The sequence below is a fragment of the Pseudophryne corroboree genome, chromosome 8 (assembly GCF_028390025.1).
Source record: "Pseudophryne corroboree isolate aPseCor3 chromosome 8, aPseCor3.hap2, whole genome shotgun sequence".
In the NCBI taxonomy this organism is placed as follows: Eukaryota; Metazoa; Chordata; class Amphibia; order Anura; family Myobatrachidae; genus Pseudophryne; species Pseudophryne corroboree.
Genome location: NC_086451.1, coordinates 67,501 through 86,645, shown reverse-complemented (window position 1 = coordinate 86,645; position 19,145 = coordinate 67,501). Strand labels below are relative to the sequence as shown.

At 48.4% G+C, this 19,145-nt stretch overlaps 1 protein-coding gene across 3 annotated transcripts in view; it reads right to left on the bottom strand.

The window, feature by feature from the left end:
• GPSM1 (G protein signaling modulator 1) overlaps positions 1 to 19,145 on the bottom strand; it is a 585,152-nt gene that overhangs the window by 563,714 nt on the left and 2,293 nt on the right. The window contains exon 1 of one of the 3 annotated variants that reach the window (XM_063935807.1): positions 7,751 to 8,043. The exons of the other annotated variants lie outside the window; for them this stretch is intronic. Coding sequence (XP_063791877.1) covers positions 7,751 to 7,809 — 59 coding nt within the window. The 5' untranslated portion in view covers positions 7,810 to 8,043. Of the gene's footprint in view, positions 1 to 7,750; positions 8,044 to 19,145 lie in introns of those variants that run through there. 3 annotated transcript variants of the gene reach the window in all.

The window sequence follows — 19,145 nt, the reverse complement described above, 5'->3', positions numbered from 1 at the left end:
GTGTGCACTGTATGTGTATACTCTCTCCCCCCAGATGTGTGTACTGTATGTGAATACACTCTCCTCCCAGATGTGTGTGTGTACTGCATGTGAATACACCTCCCCCCAGATGTGTGTGTACTGTATGTGTATACTCTCTCCCCCAGATGTGTGTGTGCATTGTATGTGTATACTCTCTCCCCCCAGATGTGTGTGTACTGTATGTGTATACTCTCCCCCCCCCAGATGTGTGTGTACTGTATGTGTATACTCTCTCCCCCCAGATGTGTGTGTACTGTATGTGAATACACTCTCCTCCCAGATGTGTGTGTGTACTGCATGTGAATACACCTCCCCCCAGATGTGTGTGTACTGTATGTGTATACTCTCTCCCCCAGATGTGTGTGTGCATTGTATGTGTATACTCTCTCCCCCCAGATGTGTGTGTACTGTATGTGTATACTCTCCCCCCCCAGATGTGTGTGTGCACTGTATGTGTATACTCTCTCCCCCAGATGTGTTTATACTGTATGTGAATACTCTTTCCCCCCAGATGTGTTTGTACTGTATGTGTATACTCTCTCCCCCCAGATGTGTGTGTGTACTGTATGTGAATACTCTCTCCCCCAGATGTGTGTGTGCATTGTATGTGTATACTCTCTCCCCCCAGATGTGTGTGTACTGTATGTGTATACTCTCTCCCCCTAGATGTGTGTGTGCACTGTATGTGTATACTCTCTCCCCCCAGATGTGTGTGTGCACTGTATGTGTATACTCTCTCCCCCCAGATGTGTGTGTACTGTATGTGTATACTCTCTCCCCCTAGATGTGTGTGTGCTGTATGTGTATACTCTCTCCCCCCAGATGTGTGTGTACTGTATGTGTATACTCTCTCCCCCTAGATGTGTGTGTACTGTATGTGTATACTCTCTCCCCCCAGATGTGTGTGTACTGCATGTGAATACACCTCCCCCCAGATGTGTGTGTGTGTACTGTATGTGAATACTCTCTCCCCCAGATGTGTGTGTGCATTGTATGTGTATACTCTCTCCCCCCAGATGTGTGTGTACTGTATGTGTATACTCTCTCCCCCTAGATGTGTGTGTGCACTGTATGTGTATACTCTCTCCCCCCAGATGTGTGTGTGCACTGTATGTGTATACTCTCCCCCCCCCCAGATGTGTGTGTACTGTATGTGTATACTCTCTCCCCCTAGATGTGTGTGTGCTGTATGTGTATACTCTCTCCCCCCAGATGTGTGTGTACTGTATGTGTATACTCTCTCCCCCTAGATGTGTGTGTACTGTATGTGAATACTCTCTCCCCCCAGATGTGTGTGTACTGCATGTGAATACTCTCTCCCCCCAGATGTGTGTGTGTACTGTATGTGAATACTCTCTCCCCCAGATGTGTGTGTGCATTGTATGTGTATACTCTCTCCCCCCAGATGTGTGTGTACTGTATGTGTATACTCTCTCCCCCTAGATGTGTGTGTGCACTGTATGTGTATACTCTCTCCCCCCAGATGTGTGTGTGCACTGTATGTGTATACTCTCTCCCCCCAGATGTGTGTGTACTGCATGTGAATACTCTCTCCCCCCAGATGTGTGTGTACTGTATGTGTATACTCTCTCCCCCCAGATGTGTGTGTACTGTATGTGAATACTCTCTCCCCCCAGATGTGTGTGTACTGTATGTGAATACACTCTCCTCCCAGATGTGTGTACTGCATGTGAATACACCTCCCCCCAGATGTGTGTGTACTGTATGTGTATACTCTCTCCCCCCAGATGTGTGTGTGCATTGTATGTGTATACTCTCTCCCCCCAGATGTGTGTGTACTGTATGTGTATACTCTCCCCCCCCCAGATGTGTGTGTTCACTGTATGTGAATACTCTCTCCCCCCAGATGTGTTTGTACTGTATGTGTATACTCTCTCCCCCAGATGTGTGTGTACTGTATGTGTATACTCTCTCCCCCCAGATGTGTGTGTGCACTGTATGTGAATACTCTCTCCCCCTCAGATGTGTGTGTACTGCATGTGAATACACTCTCCCCCCAGATGTGTGTGTACTGTATGTGAATACTCTCCCCCCCAGATGTGTGTGTACTGTATGTGTATACTCTCTCCCCCCAGATGTGTTTGTACTGTATGTGTATACTCTCTCCCCCCAGATGTGTGTGTACTGTATGTGTATACTCTCCCCCCCCAGATGTGTGTGTACTGTATGTGAATACTCTCTCCCCCCAGATGTGTGTGTACTGTATGTGTATACTCTCTCCCCCAGATGTGTTTGTACTGTATGTGTATACTCTCTCCCCCCAGATGTGTGTACTGTATGTGAATACTCTCTCCCCCCAGATGTGTGTACTGCATGTGAATACACCTCCCCCCAGATGTGTGTGTACTGCATGTGAATACACTCTCCCCCCAGATGTGTGTGTACTGTATGTGAATACTCTCCCCCCCAGATGTGTGTGTACTGTATGTGTATACTCTCTCCCCCCAGATGTGTTTGTACTGTATGTGTATACTCTCTCCCCCCAGATGTGTGTGTACTGTATGTGTATACTCTCTCCCCCCAGATGTGTGTGTACTGTATGTGAATACTCTCTCCCCCCAGATGTGTGTGTACTGTATGTGTATACTCTCTCCCCCAGATGTGTTTGTACTGTATGTGTATACTCTCCCCCCCCAGATGTGTGTACTGTATGTGAATACTCTCTCCCCCCAGATGTGTGTGTACTGTATGTGAATACACTCTCCCCCTAGATGTGTGTGTGTACTGTATGTGAATACTCTCTCCCCCCAGATGTGTGTGTACTGTATGTGAATACACTCTCCCCCCAGATGTGTTTGTACTGTATGTGTATACTCTCTCCCCCCAGATGTGTGTGTACTGTATGTGAATACTCTCTCCCCCCAGATGTGTGTGTACTGTATGTGAATACTCTCTCCCCCCAGATGTGTGTGTACTGTATGTGAATACACTCTCCCCCTAGATGTGTGTGTGTACTGTATGTGAATACTCTCTCCCCCCAGATGTGTGTGTACTGTATGTGAATACACTCTCCCCCCAGATGTGTTTGTACTGTATGTGTATACTCTCTCCCCCCAGATGTGTGTGTACTGTATGTGAATACTCTCTCCCCCCAGATGTGTGTGTACTGTATGTGAATACACTCTCCCCCCAGATGTGTTTGTACTGTATGTGTATACTCTCTCCCCCCAGATGTGTGTGTACTGTATGTGAATTCACTCTCCTCCCAGATGTGTGTACTGTATGTGAATACTCTCTCCCCCCAGATGTGTGTGTACTGTATGTGAATACTCTCTCCCCCCAGATGTGTGTGTACTGTATGTGTATACTCTCTCCCCCCAGATGTGTGTACTGTATGTGAATACACTCTCCCCCCAGATGTGTGTGCACTGTATGTGTATACTCTCTCCCCCCAGATGTGTGTGTACTGTATGTGTATACTCTTTCCCCCTAGATGTGTGTACTGTATGTGAATACACTCTCCCCCCAGATGTGTGTGTACTGTATGTGAATACTCTCTCCCTCCAGATGTGTGTGTATTGTATGTGAATACACTCTCCCCCCAGATGTGTGTGCACTGTATGTGAATACACTCCCCCCCAGATGTGTGTGTGCACAGCATGTGTATACTCTCCCCCCCCAGATGTGTGTGTACTGTATGTGTATACTCTCTCCCCCCAGATGTGTGTGTACTGTATGTGAATACACTCTCCCCCAGATGTGTGTGTACTGTATGTGAATACTCTCTCCCCCAGATGTGTGTGTGCACTGCATGTGAATACACTCTCCCCCCAGATGTGTGTGTACTGTATGTGAATACACTCTCCCCCAGATGTGTGTACTGTATGTGAATACTCTCTCCCCCCAGATGTGTGTGTACTGTATGTGAATACTCTCTCCCCCAGATGTGTGTGTACTGCATGTGAATACACTCTCCCCCAGATGTGTGTGTACTGTATGTGAATACACTCTCCCCCAGATGTGTGTGTACTGTATGTGAATACTCTCTCCCCCCAGATGTGTGTGTGTGTACTGTATGTGAATACACTCTCCCCCCAGATGTGTGTGCACTGCATGTCAATACACTCTCCCCCAGATGTGTGTGTACTGCATGTGAATACACTCTCCCCCCCAGATGTGTGTGTACTGTATGTGAATACACTCTCCCCCCAGATGTGTGTGTACTGTAAGTGAGTACACTCTCCCCCAGATGTGTGTGTACTGTATGTGAATACACTCTCCCCCCAGATGTGTGTGTACTGTATGTGAATACACTCTCCCCCCAGATGTGTGTGTGTGTGTGTGTGTGTGTGTGTGTGTGTGTGTGCACTGTATGTGTATACTCTCTCCCCCCAGATGTGTGTGCACTGCATGTGAATACTCTTTCCCCCAGATGTGTGTGTACTGTATGTGTATATTCTCTCCCCCCAGATGTGTGTGTACTGTATGTGAATACACTCTCCCCCCAGATGTGTGTGTGTGTGTGTGTGTGTGTGTGTGTGTGTGTGTGTGTGTGTGTGTGTACTGTATGTGTATACTCTCTTCCCAGATGTGTGTGTATTGTATGTGAATACACTCTCCCCCCAGATGTGTGTGCACTGTATGTGAATACACTCCCCCCCAGATGTGTGTGTGTGTGTGTGTGTGTGTGTGTGTGTGTGTGTGTGTGTGTGTGTGTGTGTGTGTGTGTGTGTACTGCATGTGTATACTCTCTCCCCCCAGATGTGTGTGTACTGTATGTGAATACACTCTCCCCCCAGATGTGTGTGCACTGTATGTGAATACTCTCCCCCCAGATGTGTGTGCACTGTATGTGTATACTCTCTTCCTCCAGATGTGTGTGTGTGTGTGTGTGTGTGTGTGTGTGTGTGTGTGTGTGTGTGTGTACTGCATGTGTATACTCTCTCCCTCCAGATGTGTGTGTGTGTGTGTGTGTGTGTGTGTGTGTGTGTGTGTGTGTGTGTGTGTGTGTGTGTGTGTACTGTATGTGAATACACTCTCCCCCCAAATGTGTGTGCGTACTGTATGTGAATACACTCTCCCCCAGATGTGTGTGTACTGTATGTGAATACATTCTCCCCCCAGATGTGTGTGTACTGTATGTGAATACTCTCCCCCAGATGTGTGTGCACTGTATGTGTATACTCTCTCCCTCCAGATGTGTGTGTGTGTGTGTGTGTGTGTGTGTACCGCATGTGTATACTCTCTCCCTCCAGATGTGTGTGTGTGTGTGTGTGTGTGTGTGTGTGTGTGTGTGTACTGCATGTGTATACTCTCTCCCCCCAGATGTGTGTGTGCACGGTATGTGAATACTCTCTCCCCCCAGATGTGTGTGTGTGCACTGTATGTGAATACACTCTCCCCCCAGATGTGTGTGTGCACTGCATGTGAATACACTCTCCCCCCAGGTGTGTGCACTGCATGTGAATACTCTCTCCCCCAGATGTTTGTGTACTGCATGTGAATACCCTCTCCCCCAGATGTGTGTGCGCACTGTGTGTGTATACTCTCTCCCCCAGATGTGTGTGTGTGCACTGCATGTGAATACTCTCTTCCCCAGATGTGTGTGTGTGTGCACTGCATGTGAATACTCTCCCCCAGATGTGTGTGTGCACTGCATGTGAATACTCTCTTCCCCAGATGTGTGTGTGCACTGCATGTGAATACTCTCTCCCCCAGATGTGTGTGTGTACTGCATGTGAGTACACTCTCCCCCCAGATGTGTGTGTGCACTGCATGTGAATACTCTCTCCCCCAGATGTGTGTGTGCACTGCATGTGAGTACACTCTCCCCCCAGATGAGTGTGTGCACTGCATGTGAATACTCTCTCCCCCAGATGTGTGTGTGTACTGCATGTGAGTACACTCTCCCCCAGATGTGTGTGTGCACTGCATGTGAATACTCTCTCCCCCCAGATGTGTGTGTGCACTGCATGTGAATACTCTCCCCCCCAGATGTGTGTGTGCACTGCATGTGATTACCCTCTCCCCCCAGTTGTGTGTGTGCACTGCATGTGAATCCTCTCTCCCCCAGATGTGTGTGTGCACTGCATGTGAATACTCTCTCCCCCCAGATGTGTGTGCACTGCATGTGAATCCTCTTCCCCAGATGTGTGTGTACTGCATGTGAATACTCTTTCCCCCAGATGTGTGTGCACTGCATGTGAATACCCTCTCCCCCAGATGTGTGTGCACTGTATGTGTATACTCTCTCCCTCTAGATGTGTGTGTGTGTGTGTGTGTGTGTGTGTGTGTGTGTGTGTGTGTGTGTGTGTACTGCATGTGTATACTCTCTCCCTCCAGATGTGTGTGTGTGTACTGCATGTGTATACTCTCTCCCCCCAGATGTGTGTGTGTGCACTGTATGTGAATACACTCTCCCCCCAGGTGTGTGCACTGCATGTGAATACTCTCTCCCCCAGATGTTTGTGTACTGCATGTGAATACCCTCTCCCCCAGATGTGTGTGTGCACGGTATGTGAATACTCTCTCCCCCCAGATGTGTGTGTGTGCACTGTATGTGAATACACTCTCCCCCCAGATGTGTGTGTGCACTGCATGTGAATACACTCTCCCCCCAGGTGTGTGCACTGCATGTGAATACTCTCTCCCCCAGATGTTTGTGTACTGCATGTGAATACACTCTCCCCCAGATGTGTGTGTGCACTGTGTGTGTATACTCTCTCCCCCAGATGTGTGTGTGCGCACTGCATGTGAATACTCTCTTCCCCAGATGTTTGTGTACTGCATGTGAATACACTCTCCCCCAGATGTGTGTGTGCACTGTGTGTGTATACTCTCTCCCCCAGATGTGTGTGTGCACTGCATGTGAATACTCTCTTCCCCAGATGTTTGTGTACTGCATGTGAATACCCTCTCCCCCAGATGTGTGTGCACTGCATGTGAATACTCTCCCCCAGATGTGTGTGCACTGCATGTGAATACTCTCTTCCCCAGATGTGTGTGTGCACTGCATGTGAATACTCTCTCCCCCAGATGTGTGTGTGTGTACTGCATGTGAGTACACTCTCTCCCCCAGATGTGTGTGTGCACTGCATGTGAATACTCTCTCCACCAGATGTGTGTGTGCACTGCATGTGAATACTCTCTCCCCCAGATGTGTGTGTGCACTGCATGTGAATACTCTCTCCCCCAGATGTGTGTGTGTGTACTGCATGTGAGTACACTCTCCCCCCAGATGTGTGTGTGCACTGCATGTGAATACTCTCTCCCCCCAGATGTGTGTGTGCACTGCATGTGAATACTCTCTCCCCCAGATGTGTGTGTGCACTGCATGTGAATACCCTCTCCCCCCAGTTGTGTGTGTGCACTGCATGTGAATCCTCTCTCCCCCAGATGTGTGTGTGCACTGCATGTGAATACTCTCTCCCCCAGATGTGTGTGTGCACTGCATGTGAATACTCTCTCCCCCAGATGTGTGTGTGTGCACTGCATGTGAATCCTCTTCCCCAGATGTGTGCACTGCATGTGAATACTCTCTCCCCCAGATGTGTGTGCACTGCATGTGAATACCCTCTCCCCCAGATGTGTGTGTGCACTGCATGTGAATACTCTCTCCCCCAGATGTGTGTGCACTGCATGTGAATACTCTCTCACCCAGATGTGTGCACTGCATGTGAATACTCTCTCCCCCCAGATGTGTGCGTGCACTGCATGTGAATACACTCCCCCCAGATGTGTGTGTGCACTGCATGTGCATGTTACATACCTGGAATAGACTCTCCTGGCTGGAGGCTGGTGCTGTACATGGTCAGGCAGGAAAGCCATGTATTGGTGCAGCTCATACAATGGCAGAGAGAGGCTCCAGTGATCAGAGAGGCTGCGCAGCCAGAGTCCCCATCTACAGTACTTGTATTATGGCAGCTAGGAAGTGATGTATATTACACAAAGTCTACCGTACCCACAAATCACTCCCCCTGTATGTGATGTCATACAAGGGACTATAAGAAGGGGTAGGTCCCAGTGACCCCTTCCCTCCCCCTCCTCCAGCCCTGATCACAATGTCTGCAGCAGACGCTCTCTGTGAACAGCTGCCCGGAGATTAACCTCTTCCTGGAGGGTCCGGCCTGAGAGTGGGTACTGCTGGCACAGGGACATGCACCAACTCCACCACACACAGCGGCCAGTCCTGCCCTCAGCCTCTTCTCCCCTGCTCCTACAGCGATACAATTAGCCCCTCAGCAGCAGAGGCACAGAGGCAGCAGCGAGGCACAGAGGCAGCAGCAGAGGCACAGAGGCATCAGCAGAGGCACAGAGGCAGCAGCGAGGCACAGAGGCAGCAGCAGAGGCACAGGGAAGTCACTGACACCTCTGTGTGAGAGCCTGGGCTGTCAGCACTTCCTTATCTGCTGTAGGTAACCTGAAATCCACGTGATTAACCCCTTCCCAGCCTTCCACATGTCACACAGTGTAATAGGTATTCCTCATCAGTAAATCCTGTTACATATATATATATATATATATATATATACACACACACACACACACACACACACACACACACACACACACACACACACAGCGGCCAGGGGCATATGAAGCATATATACACAGCAGCCAGGGACAAATGGGGTAGAGGGCATATGGGGTATATGTAGAGCAGAGAGAACATAATGGCCTGCTAAGGAGTTGATGTGACATGGAACTGTTTCCCAGCAGAGAGAACATAATGCCAGGCCAAGCAATTGCTAGAACATGGAACGGTTCCTAGCAGAGAGAACATAATGCCCGGCTAAGGAGTTGCTAGAACATGGAACGGTTCCTAGCAGAGAGAACATAATGCCCGGCTAAGGAGTTGCAAGAACATGGAACAGTTCTCCAGCAGAGAGAACATAATGCCCCGCTAACAAGTTGCTGTGACATGGAACGGTTCCCTGGCAGAGAGAATATAATGCCCGGCTGAGGAGTTGCTAGAACATGGAACAGTTCCCCAGCAGAGAGAACATAATGCCCGGCTAAGGAGTTGCTAGAACATGGAACAGTTCCCCAGCAGAGAGAACATAATGCCCGGCTAATGAGTTGCTGTGACATGGAACGGTTCCCTGCAGGGAGAACATAATGCCTGGATAAGGAGTTGCTGTGACATGGAATGGTTCCCCAGCAGAGAGAACATAATGCCCGGCTAAGGACTTGCTGTGACATGGAACGGTTCCCTGCAGGGAGAACATAACGCCTGGATAAGGAGTTGCTGTGACATGGAACGGTTCCCCAGCAGGGAGAACATAACGCCTGGATAAGGAGTTGCTGTGACATGGAACGGTTTCCCCAGCAGGGAGAACATAACGCCTGGATAAGGAGTTGCTGTGACATGGAACGGTTCCCCAGCAGGGAGAACATAACGCCTGGATAAGGAGTTGCTGTGACATGGAACGGTTCCCTGCAGGGAGAACATAACGCCTGGATAAGGAGTTGCTGTGACATGGAACGGTTTCCCCAGCAGGGAGAACATAACGCCTGGATAAGGAGTTGCTGTGACATGGAACGGTTCCACAGCAGGGAGAACATAACGCCTGGATAAGGAGTTGCTATGACATGGAACGGTTCCCCAGCAGGGAGAACATAACGCCTGGATAAGGAGTTGCTGTGACATGGAACGGTTTCCCCAGCAGGGAGAACATAACGCCTGGATAAGGAGTTGCTGTGACATGGAACGGTTTCCCCAGCAGGGAGAACATAACGCCTGGATAAGGAGTTGCTGTGACATGGAACGGTTCCACAGCAGAAGCCTGACATTCGCACTGCATACAGCAACAGATAAGTACAGTGTGGAATTAGCAGCTGCCTGAATAACCCCATTGTTCTCTAGGCAGTGCTGGACACAGAGTTACTGTACAATTACTGACTGACTTGTATAACACCAGGAGACAGCAAAGTCCATGAGGAATGTGGGCTGGGGCCCAGAGTATGGAGAGGGCTCAGCTGTCAGCTGAACCTCATCCATTCCTTATGTTACACTGGGGAACCAAAAAAATATTTTTACGTGTTGCCTGGAATTTTAAACCTTGATTCTGGTAACGTGTGTGCCGCCGATTCCGAAAGTACCATCCGCTCCATTCTAGGACCTCTAGTATTTCAGATATTGCGGACGTCATTACCTATTGTACCTATGATGACTTTATATATGTTCTGTTGATGGTTGCGTGTGTTCTTTACAGTTTCAGACTTTTCTTGGGAACTATAAGGCCGTTACCCTGAACTCATGCAGAATACGCTCACTTCCTGGTTGTAACATGAAAGTGCGTTACCTCCACAGTCATCTGGATGGATTTCCACATTGTCTTGGTAATGTAAGTGACAACCAGGGTGAACGATTTCACCAGGAAATAAAGACCATGGACGATGTATAGGCATGTGATAGCGGAGTACTGTTTCAGCATCCACCGCGAATGTCCCGGAACAGCTCAACATGCATCAATGAAGAAACTTTAGTTTTGTTGTTCGTGTTCTACGCCTCTTGGGATTGATCTTCGTACCGTCATTTGATTGGCATTCATTACATGTATAATACAATATGTATGTATTTGTACGGATATATGTCATATCCTGATAAGCAGACCTGATGGACAAAAACTAATGTCATTTTCAGAATCTATGACCCCAAAATACCCCAAAGAGAATCTAACATCTCCATCACCAAAAGGTGTGTTCCCCAGTGCTATTATAGGTGAGATCCCATCAGCTCTATTCATCAGGGACCCCACTGATAACATTATATGAACATGTCAGCAGCTCTGGTTCTCCTCCCAGTGTCAGCAGCTCTGGTTCTCCTCCCAGTGTCAGTAGCTCTGGTTCTCCTCCCAGTGTCAGTAGCTCTGGTTCTCCTCCCAGTGTCAGCAGCTCTGGTTCTCCTCCCAGTGTCAGTAGCTCTGGTTCTCCTCCCAGTGTCAGCAGCTCTGGATCTCCTCCCAGTGTCAACAGCTCTATTTCTATCCCCAGTGTCGGCAGCTCTGGTTCTCCTCCCAGTGTTGGCAGCTCTCCTCCCAGTGTCGGCGGCTCTGGTTCTCCTCCCAGTGCCGGCAGCTCTGGTACTCCTCCCAGTGCCGGCAGCTCTGGTTCTCCTCCCAGTGCCGGCAGCTCTGGTTCTCCTCCCAGTGCCGGCAGCTCTGGTACTCCTCCCAGTGCCGGCAGCTCTGGTACTCCTCCCAGTGCCGGCAGCTCTGGTACTCCTCCCAGTGCCGGCAGCTCTGGTACTCCTCCCAGTGCCGGCAGCTCTGGTACTCCTCCCAGTGCCGGCAGCTCTGGTACTCCTCCCAGTGCCGGCAGCTCTGGTACTCCTCCCAGTGTCGGCAGCTCTGGTACTCCTCCCAGTGTCGGCAGCTCTGGTACTCCTCCCAGTGCCAGCAGCTCTGGTTCTCCTCCCAGTGCCAGCAGCTCTGGTACTCCACCCAGTGCCAGCAGCTCTGGTACTCCACCCACTGTCAGCAGCTCTGGTTCTCCACCCACTGTCAGCAGCTCTGGTACTCCACCCACTGTCAGCAGCTCTGGTTCTCCACCCACTGTCAGCAGCTCTGGTTCTCCACCCACTGTCAGCAGCTCTGGTTCTCCATCCACTGTCAGCAGCTCTGGTTCTCCTCCCAGTGTCAGCAGCTCTGGTTCTCCTCCCAGTGTCGGCAGCTATGGTTCTCCTCCCACTGCCAGCAGCTCTGGTTCTCCTCCCACTGCCAGCAGCTCTGTTACTCCTCCCATTGCCAGCAGCTCTGGTTCTCCTCCCATTGCCAGCAGCTCTGGTTCTCCTCCCATTGCCAGCAGCTCTGGTTCTCCTCCCATTACCAGCAGCTCTGGTTCTCCTCCCATTGCCAGCAGCTCTGGTTCTCCTCCCATTGCCAGCAGCTCTGGTTCTCCTCCCAGTGTCTGCAGCTCTGGTTCTCCTCCCAGTGTCGGCAGCTATGGTTCTCCTCCCACTGCCAGCAGCTCTGGTTCTCCTCCCACTGCCAGCAGCTCTGGTACTCCTCCCAGTGCCAGCAGCTCTCGTTCTCCTCCCATTGCCAGCAGCTCTGGTTCTCCTCCCATTACCAGCAGCTCTGGTTCTCCTCCCATTGCCAGCAGCTCTGGTTCTCCTCCCATTGCCAGCAGCTCTGGTTCTCCTCCCATTGCCAGCAGCTCTGGTTCTCCTCCCAGTGTCAGCAGGTCTGGTTCTCCTCCCAGTGTCAACAGCTCTGGTTCTACCTCCCAGTGCGGGCAGCTCTGGTACTCCTCCCAGTGTCGGCAGCTCTGGTACTCCTCCCAGTGCCAGCAGCTCTGGTTCTCCTCCCAGTGCCAGCAGCTCTGGTACTCCACCCACTGTCAGCAGCTCTGGTTCTCCACCCACTGTCAGCAGCTCTGGTACTCCACCTACTGTCAGCAGCTCTGGTTCTCCACCCACTGTCAGCAGCTCTGGTTCTCCACCCACTGTCAGCAGCTCTGGTTCTCCATCCACTGTCAGCAGCTCTGGTTCTCCTCCCAGTGTCAGCAGCTCTGGTTCTCCTCCCAGTGTCGGCAGCTATGGTTCTCCTCCCACTGCCAGCAGCTCTGGTTCTCCTCCCACTGCCAGCAGCTCTGTTACTCCTCCCATTGCCAGCAGCTCTGTTACTCCTCCCATTGCCAGCAGCTCTGGTTCTCCTCCCATTGCCAGCAGCTCTGGTTCTCCTCCCATTGCCAGCAGCTCTGGTTCTCCTCCCATTACCAGCAGCTCTGGTTCTCCTCCCATTGCCAGCAGCTCTGGTTCTCCTCCCATTGCCAGCAGCTCTGGTTCTCCTCCCAGTGTCTGCAGCTCTGGTTCTCCTCCCAGTGTCGGCAGCTATGGTTCTCCTCCCACTGCCAGCAGCTCTGGTTCTCCTCCCACTGCCAGCAGCTCTGGTACTCCTCCCAGTGCCAGCAGCTCTCGTTCTCCTCCCATTGCCAGCAGCTCTGGTTCTCCTCCCATTACCAGCAGCTCTGGTTCTCCTCCCATTGCCAGCAGCTCTGGTTCTCCTCCCATTGCCAGCAGCTCTGGTTCTCCTCCCATTGCCAGCAGCTCTGGTTCTCCTCCCAGTGTCAGCAGGTCTGGTTCTCCTCCCAGTGTCAACAGCTCTGGTTCTACCTCCCAGTGCGGGCAGCTCTGGTTCTGCTCAGTCTCTGCAGCTCTATTTCTACCCCCCAGTGTCGGCAGCCCTGGTTCTCCTCCCAGTGTCAGCTGCTCTATTTCTACCCCCAGTGTCTGCGGCTCATGTTCTGCTCCCAGTGTCAGCAGCTCTATTTGTACCCCCAGTGTCGGCGGCTCACATTCTGCTCCCAGTGTCAGCAGCTCTATTTGTACCCCCAGTGTCAGCGGCTCATGTTCTGCTCCCAGTGTCAGCAGTTCCTCACCTTGGACAAGTCACTTTATATCCTGTGGCACAAACACCAAAACCTATAATCCGCTCTAGGCAAATGTAGCCAGCGTGAGGCTTGCTGAGCACAGGGAGAGACTTACACTGTATGCACAATGCAACAGATTAACATAGGAGATCATACAGACAAATACACGCCATGGCATATTATACAGCCCATATACTAACCTCAGCCTTGTCACATACTGCACTAGCATGCACACACATATAGGATACTCCACCCTGGGCCACTTAAACATATAATATACCAGCCTGTGACTCATATTGCGGCCTCATACAGGCAATAATATTCCGACCTGGGCTCCCTATAGATATAATTATTCCAGCCTGGGTTCCCTATAGATATAATTATTACGGCCTGGGCTCCCTATAGATATAATTATTCCAGCCTGGGCTCCCTATAGATATAATTATTACGGCCTGGGCTCCCTATAGATATAATTATTCCAGCCTGGGCTCCCTATAGATATAATTATTACGGCCTGGGCTCCCTATAGATATAATTATTCCAGCCTGGGTTCCCTATAGATATAATTATTCCGGCCTGGGCTCCCTATAGATATAATTATTCCAGCCTGGGTTCCCTATAGATATAATTATTACGGCCTGGGCTCCCTATAGATATAATTATTCCAGCCTGGGCTCCCGATAGATATAATTATTACGGCCTGAGCTCCCTATAGATATAATTATTCCGGCCTGGGCTCCCTATAGATATAATTGCTACGGCCTGGGCCCCCTATAGATATAATTATTATGGTCTGGGCCCCCTGTAGATATAATTATTACGGCCTGGGCTCCCTATAGATATAATTAGGCCTGGGCTCCCTATAGATATAATTATTACGGCCTGGGCCCCCTATAGATATAATTCCGGTCTGGGCTCCCTATAGATATAATTATTACGGCCTGGGCCCCCTATAGATATAATAATTCCGGTCTGGGCTCCCTATAGATATAATTATTACGGCCTGGGCTCCCTATAGATATAATTATTACGGCCTGGCCCCCCTATAGATATAATTATTACGGCCTGGGCTCCCTATAGATAGAATTATTACGGCCTGGGCTCCCTATAGATATAATTATTCCGGTCTGGGCTCCCTATAGATATAATATTATGAACTGGGCCCCCTATAGATCTAATTACTACGGCCTGAGCTCCCTATAGATATAATTATTACGGCCTGGGCTCCCTATAGATATAATTATTCCGGCCTGGGCTCCCTATAGATATAATTATTCCGGCTTGGGTTCCCTATAGATATAATTATTCCAGCTTGGGTTCCCTATAGATATAATTATTCCGGCCTGGGCTCCCTATAGATATAATTATTCCAGCCTGGGCTCCCGATAGATATAATTATTACGGCCTGGGCTTCCTATAGATATAATTATTACGGCCTGGGCTCCCTATAGATATAATTATTCCGGCCTGGGCTCCCTATAGATATAATTATTCCGGCCTGGGCTCCCTATAGATATAATTACTACGGCCTGGGCCCCCTATAGATATAATTATTATGGTCTGGGCCCCCTATTGATATAATTATTATGGTCTGGGCCCCCTATAGATATAATTATTATGGTCTGGGCCCCCTATAGATATAATTATTATGGTCTGGGCCCCCTATAGATATAATTATTACGGCCTGGACTCCCTATAGATATAATTATTACGGCCTGGACTCCCTATAGATATAATTATTACGGCCTGGGCACCCTATAGATATAATTATTCCGGTCTGGGCTCCCTATAGATATAATTATTACGGCCTGGGCCCCCTACAGATATAATAATTCCGGTCTGGGCTCCCTATAGATATAATTATTACGCCCTGGGCTCCCTATAGATATAATTATTACGCCCTTGGCTCCCTATAGATATAATTATTACGGCCTGGGCTCCCTATAGATATAATTATTACGGCCTGGCCCCCCTATAGATATAATTATTACGGCCTGGGCTCCCTATAGATAGAATTATTACGGCCTGGGCTCCCTATAGATATAATATTATGAACTGGGGCCCCTATAGATATAATTACTACGGCCTGGGCTCCCTATAGATATAATTATTATGGTCTGGGCCCCCGATAGATATAATTATTACGGCCTGGGCCCCCTATAGATATAATTATTCCGGTCTGGGCTCCCTATAGATATAATTATTACGGCCTGGGCCCCCTATAGATATAATTATTATGGTCTGGGCCCCCTATAGATATAATTATTACGGCCTGGGCTCCCTATAGATATAATTAGGCCTGGGCTCCCTATAGATATAATTATTCCGGTCTGGGCTCCCTATAGATATAATATTATGAACTGGGCCCCCTATAGATATAATTACTACGGCCTGGGCTCCCTATAGATATAATTATTATGGTCTGGGCCCCCTATAGATATAATTATTACGGCCTGGGCTCCCTATAGATATAATTAGGCCTGGGCTCCCTATAGATATAATTATGCCGGTCTGGGCTCCCTATAGATATAATATTATGAACTGGGCCCCCTATAGATATAATTACTACGGCCTGGGCTCCCTATAGATATAATTATTATGGTCTGGGCCCCCTATAGATATAATTATTACGGCCTGGGCTCCCTATAGATATAATTAGGCCTGGGCTCCCTATAGATATAATTATTCCGGTCTGGGCTCCCTATAGATATAATATTATGAACTGGGCCCCCTATAGATATAATTACTACGACCTGGGCTCCCTATAGATATAATTATTATGGTCTGGGCCCCCTATAGATATAATCATTATGGTCTGGGCCCCCTATACATGGCTGATGGTAAGATCTGGCTTAGTATACACACACACACACAAATGCGCTCCCGTTCACACATCATCAGCACAAGTGTGAGAATGTCCGTTCCTTGGGGCTCGGCATGGGAAAGGTCACTGGGTGCATCACACTCTGGTGGCCTAAACGTCACCTTTGGCTTATGACCTCAGACATACACATAGGGCGATACATCCTGGTTATCGCTCATCATCTATATGACAATGACATGTACATCTGAGCCCGTCACTATGCCGCGCTGACGTCTTACAGATGGGGATACATGGGGGTAAATTTACTAAGATGGGAGGTCTATTTAAGATGGGATGTTGCCCATAGCAACCAATCAGCTTCTACTTCTCATTTATCTAGCACCTTCTAGAAGATAATACCTGGAATCTGATTGGTTGCTATGGGCAACATCCCATCTTAAATAGAACTCCCATCTTAGTAAATTTACCCCATGGAATCTCGCATGAAAAACCAAACAAAGGATTACCCGGAGCACTTCCATAACGCATCATTTCTGGATATCCCCAAAGTAACACTCCAAATACTGCATGGAGGAAAATAATAAGTAAAATAAACTATAAATCAGGAGAAAACGTCCCTACATCGGTCAGCCCTGTGACTCCGGAGGTAGATGACACAACCTGAGGCACATTTTCACACAGTGAGTATGGTCTGGAGCGCTCGTGGGGTAAGGGCGGACGCTCACTCTTCTACCCTAGAGAATACAACCATGAAGCACAAGATTCCTTACACAGCTGAACACAATCGGATGATTACCGCCTCACTGCGTGGTGCACATGCATCGTTTTAGGCATCTTGCCGTTTGTCCACTCCCTACCTGTATGCTCAGGCGGCTACTCTATCACCTATACACATTACACCAGCCTATACACATTACACCTATCACCTATACACATTACACCTATCACCTATACACATTACACCTATCACCTATACACATTACACCTATCACCTATACACATTACACCAGCCTATACACATTACACCTATCACCTATACACATTACACCTATCACCTATACACATTACACCAGCCTATACACATTACACCTATCACCTATACACATTACACCAGCCTATACACATTACACCTATCACCTATCCACATTACACCTATCACCTATCCACATTACACCTATCACCTATACACATTACACCTATCACCTATACACATTACACCAGCCTATACACATTACACCTATCACCTATACACATTACACCTATCACCTATACACATTACACCAGCCTATACACATTACACCTATCACCTATACACATTACACCTATCACCTATACACATTACACCAGCCTATACACATTACACCTATCACCTATACACATTACACCTATCACATATACACATTACACCAGCCTATACACATTACACCTATCACCTATACACATTACACCAGCCTATACACATTACACCTATCACCTATACACATTACACCTATCACCTATACACATTACACCAGCCTATACACATTACACCTATCACCTATACACATTACACCTATCACCTATACACATTACACCAGCCTATACACATTACACCTATCACCTATACACATTACACCAGCCTCTACACATTACACCTATCACCTATACACATTACACCAGCCTATCCACATTACACCTATCACCTATACACATTACACCTATCACCTATACACATTACACCAGCCTATACACATTACACCTATCACCTATACACATTACACCAGCCTATACACATTACACCTATCACCTATACACATTACACCTATCACCTATACACATTACACCAGCCTATACACATTACACCTATCACCTATACACATTACACCTATCACCTATACACATTACACCTATCACCTATGCACATTACACCAGCCTATACACATTACACCTATCACCTATACACATTACACCAGCCTATACACATTACACCTATCACCTATACACATTACACCAGCCTATACACATTACACCTATCACCTATACACATTACACCAGCCTATACACATTACACCTATCACCTATACACATTACACCTATCACCTATACACATTACACCAGCCTATACACATTACACCTATCACCTATACACCAGCCTATACACATTACACCTATCACCTATACACATTACACCAGCCTATCCACATTACACCTATCACCTATACACATTACACCTATCACCTATACACATTACACCAGCCTATACACATTACACCTATCACCTATACACATTACACCAGCCTATACACATTACACCTATCACCTATACACATTACACCAGCCTATACACATTACACCTATCACCTATACACATTACACCTATACACATTACACCTATACACATTACACCTATCACCTATACACATTACACCAGCCTATACACATTACACCTATCACCTATACACATTACACCAGCCTATACACATTACACCAGCCTATACTAGGTGCAGACGTTACACATGGACTGCGCACCCTAATTCTAAACATAATAAGAGGTGCTACCATGCTGAGACTTGTAGTGCCACACAAAAAATGAAAAAAATGCAGGTGCATGCACCAAGTACTGCTAATCAGAACAATTCTAATAATCTCTGCAATGTACTATGGAGTCAGATTGTTGTTCTTCACATAATTGTGCGGTGCTCTTAGTGTGCAGCTGCAGTTTCTCCTTTTTTCTGTGTAGCTAGAGCATTCGCAGATGCTCATTACTGCTGCCTACGTGGCACACATTATGGGCCGGATACAGAGGCCTGCTGGCTACTTGGCGCACATTATGGGCCGGTGACAGAGGCCTGCTGCCTACATGGCGCACATTATGGGCTGGTTACAGAGGCCTGCTGCCTACATGGCACACATTATGGGCCGGATACAGAGGCCTGCTGCCTACGTGGCGCACACTATGGGCCGGTTACAGAGGCCTGCTGCCTAC